At 37.9% G+C, this 4,068-nt stretch overlaps 1 protein-coding gene across 2 annotated transcripts in view; it reads left to right on the forward strand.

Annotated features, from left to right (window-relative positions):
* Positions 1 to 3,191, forward strand: part of VhaAC39-1 (V-type proton ATPase subunit VhaAC39-1) — a 3,705-nt gene extending 514 nt beyond the window's left edge. For both annotated transcript variants that reach the window (XM_086538048.1, XM_086538049.1), the window contains exons 2-6: positions 1,273 to 1,399; positions 1,569 to 1,746; positions 2,098 to 2,270; positions 2,597 to 2,754; positions 2,976 to 3,191. In XM_086538048.1, the coding sequence (XP_086394174.1) occupies positions 1,279 to 1,399; positions 1,569 to 1,746; positions 2,098 to 2,270; positions 2,597 to 2,754; positions 2,976 to 3,167 (822 nt within the window). In that variant the 5' untranslated portion in view covers positions 1,273 to 1,278 and the 3' untranslated portion in view covers positions 3,168 to 3,191. The remainder of the gene's footprint in view (positions 1 to 1,272; positions 1,400 to 1,568; positions 1,747 to 2,097; positions 2,271 to 2,596; positions 2,755 to 2,975) is intronic.
* The last annotated feature ends 877 nt before the right edge of the window (positions 3,192 to 4,068 follow it).

Raw genomic sequence — 4,068 nt, forward strand, 5'->3', positions numbered from 1 at the left:
GTTTTTAAACGTTATTATTTCCGAGAATTACGAAGGTCTTTAAAGTAGTGACATTAGTTATTTGATTTTACACAAGGTACAATGATTTTGCTAATCCTATGTATCTCAGTGACCAATCTCCAGAAAAGGATATTACTATAAAAGGAATACCTGTATCTCCAGCAACCGACTCTCATATTATTGATAAGATTAAATAGCTCTAAAAAGTTCCATAAATGCTGGAAAGGAAAGGGAAATTTAAAGAGTCAGTGATGACGGATCATGTGATATTGATATGAATAATAAGATGATAACCATAATCATGTGATGACTATCTTTCAATATAGAAATGTTAATTCTCTGTTTTGTCCAATCCCTGCATTGATTTCACTATTATTTCATGGAAGATTTAGTAGAATTTATGAGTTTAATGTAGGGATTATCATATTTTCTTGATAATTGTTTTCAAAAAGACTTCATCAGGCCTTTCATACCAGTTATAAATTAGCAGGAAAGTCTGTGAGCTCAAGTCTACTATTATTGGAGTGTAGCACAGTGGCCATAGCATTATTTAATCTACAGACTTTTAAAAGCGATTGTTGAAATTCTTTTACCTTTAATTTTCCTCTGTTTCTGTGAGGTTCTATTATTGGTGATTCCTATTTTCAGCTTTGGATACACAGCATTTCAGTAGAAGTTGATTATTTATATTTGATTCTCAAGATTACCATTGTTCCAAAAATGAAGGGGCAGGTTTATCTCCAATTAGTCTAATCACGGGTATTTTAAAAGTACAGGCCTAATATTTCAGGCTATTTGCCTGCTCTAGCCGAGCCTGACCACTACCCGCATGATCACCCAAGCAAGCATACGAAAAGCCATGATTTGATATGACATTCCTGGCGGCATGTGCTGCTACCACATGACATGATATCAAGTCACCTGGCGTCGACAATAACGCAGTCACAAAATAATAAGCAAAAATAAAACAATAGTGATTAGTCACATGGTGAACATTACAAATGCTGAGACACAACTGATGCTTGTTACTCTGGCTATCAGTGCTGGGTCATGTCGCCATATGGAAAGTGGGTGTGGAGTTTGAGCAGCTGTTTGTGCACCAAACAAGCCTGTTATGTAGAGATGACTGATGCTCTACACTCCACATAGAAACTTCAGTTTTCAGAGTTTCAGATAAAGGAATGTGGACCTGCATTAATTAAAAGAATTGGTGATTTGTTATTTCATTGTATATTCTCTTTTTACTGAAATTAGTTTATGTATATTTTCAAGGTCAACATGCTGGATAGTGTCTTTAACATCGACTGTGGTTACTTGGAGGGCCTGTGCAGGGGGTTCAAAAATGGCGTCCTCAAGCAGACTGATTACTTGAATCTGGTGCAGTGCGAGACTCTGGATGGTTAGTGTGATTTACTTTCTTTTGTGCATGATACCAGAATCTGTTATTTTTTTACATATTTTATTTCCAAAATAATGTTAGAGAATGAATATAAGAAAAATAGGTTACTGTGTGAGTATATAAACACAAGTATAAGTTTATAATGCAAGTTTTATTTTTCTTTCCACAGACTTAAAACTCCACTTGCAGAGCACTGATTATGGCAACTTCCTGGCTAATGAGGCCTCGCCACTCCAGGTCTCTGTCATTGATGACAAGCTGCGTGACAAGCTGGTGACAGAATTCCAGCACATGCGTAACCATGCTGTAGAACCTCTGGGAACCTTCCTTGATTACATTACCTATGGGTTAGTAGTAAATGGGTTATTTAAGATTAGACTTGTGGTCCAGTGAAGGGCTATAATTTGATTGATGAGAAATATGAAATTATTTAGGAATATAATTTTTATGGCTATACATTTTTTGCTTTGTTTGTGGACTATAAACCATCAGCATTTTGGAAAGTACATTAAATTTATGGAATTTTATGTTTCTGGTCACTTTAAACAAGGTCTTTAGATATTACAGTTTAATAAACCTCATTCTAAGAACTTTTTTGGGGGTCTGACCATATGTATGTAAGAATTTCCTTATCACTGACATAAGTGTTTTATTTTAAACAGTTTATTCATTCGTTTATTTATTTATTTATATTTAAGGTACATGATCGACAACATTGTCCTACTGATCACGGGCGCTCTCCATCAGCGTCCAATCTCAGAGTTGATGCCCAAGTGCCATCCACTTGGCACCTTCGAGCAGATTGAAGCCATCAATGTGGCTTCCACCAGCTCTGAGCTGTACAATGCTGTTCTTGTGGACACCCCTCTTGGTAAGTTTACTTTATAAGAAGGGTGGGAGAAGTGATAGCAGGAAGGAGAGGAGGAAGGAAGAAAGCTGGATGGATGGAATAATTGGAATTTGTTATTGTTTTATGAGAAAAGAGAAGAGAAGATAATTGGATTATTTATTGGAATTTATCTGTTAGTTTCTCGGAAACACTGTGGGATGAATAGGTTGAAAGTTAAAATGTTGAAGAAGTTTCTGAACATTTTTAAGGCTGAGGTTAGAACTTTGCAAAATATTTTATGGTCTTTAGTAATAAAAAAACAATTTTGATTTAACTTTAATTATTTAATGACGAATCGAAACTTTCAGCTGATTTCTTCGGAGAGTGTGTCAGCGAGCAGGATTTGGATGAACTAAACATTGAGATCATCCGTAATACTCTTTACAAAGCCTATCTGGAATCCTTTTATAACTACTGCAAGTCCCTGGGAGGCACTACTGCTGAAGTGATGTGCGAGATCCTTGCTGTAAGTGGATTTTGTTTTGATTTCTTGTTGTTACAGACTTTGAATCAGGTAATTGCCACAAATGAATTAACCACCATAATATATGTAAATAAATCATACTCTGGAAAGTTCAAGATATGTACAAACTTGTTGTTCATATACCCAGGGAATGACAATTTAAACATATAAAATAGCATTAGCTTTTCTACTCAGGATCAGTGTTAACTTTCCCTTCTCTACAGTTTGAGGCAGATCGCCGTGCTTTCATCATCACCCTTAACAGCTTCGGAACCGAGCTGACCAATGAAGACCGTAAGAAGTTGTATCCTCAGTGTGGCAAACTTTACCCAGATGGTCTTGCTGCTCTGGCTCGGGCTGATGATCCTGAGAATGTAAAGCAGGTCGCAGAGTTTTATACGGTAAGTATAGCTTAGATGAGGCTGTAGTTTAGAGTCTTATGTTAACCCTCTCTGGACGGGTGGTACAGTACTGTACCGCTCATTCAAAAGCCCAGTGGCCGGGCGGCACAGTATTGTGCCAGCCATTTAATTGATTTAGGCCTAAGAATTCGAAAGCCCCGGCATTGTGACATTCAAGGCTAGAATGACCCCGTCGTGAATGGGTTAAATAGCTTTGTATATGTGTGTAGGATACATAAAAGTAAATTCCACTGAATGATAAGGAAACTTTACAAATTGCTTATAGGTTATAAGAAAACTGGAAGTGTGAAACATCATGGATGAATTGTTAAAATACTAACGGGGAGCTTCAATTGACATGTTTCTCTTAACCCGTTAACGACAGGGCTATTTTGGCTCTAAGTGGTCGAAATGTCAGGATATTTCTAATGCTTAAGCCTAATGCCTTGGGATTCTCGCCTGCACTTGCCGCGGCCGAGTGTTGTATGCTCGATCACCCGGCGTGCCGGCCAGGAGGATAGCCACTATGAAATATCTCATCCCCAGCATCTGACCCTGGAACCACTTGATGTGGTATCTTGTCACCCGTTGATAATGGGTTAACCCATTCATGATGGATGATGTGATATCACGTCATGAGATTATTTTGCTCCAAGATGAAGTCCTATCAGAAAAAAAAAAACTCAACACCTCATAGAAGCAGACAAGTGAAAAGCATTCTGAGAGGCAAAGTGGGGCATTTCACTAGATAAGATCTTGCACCTATCTTCTTGGTGCACCAGCCAGGAGGATAGCCACGCTGAAATATCTTGTTCCCAGCGGCCAACACTACCACTTGGTGTGATAGCTGTCACCCATTGATAATGGGTTAACCCATTCATGATGGATGATGTGATATCACGTCATGAGATTATTT

The sequence above is a fragment of the Penaeus japonicus genome, unplaced genomic scaffold, assembly GCF_977035675.1.
Source record: "Penaeus japonicus unplaced genomic scaffold, GWHDUDI00000001_assembly GWHDUDI00000006, whole genome shotgun sequence".
In the NCBI taxonomy this organism is placed as follows: domain Eukaryota; kingdom Metazoa; phylum Arthropoda; class Malacostraca; order Decapoda; family Penaeidae; genus Penaeus; species Penaeus japonicus.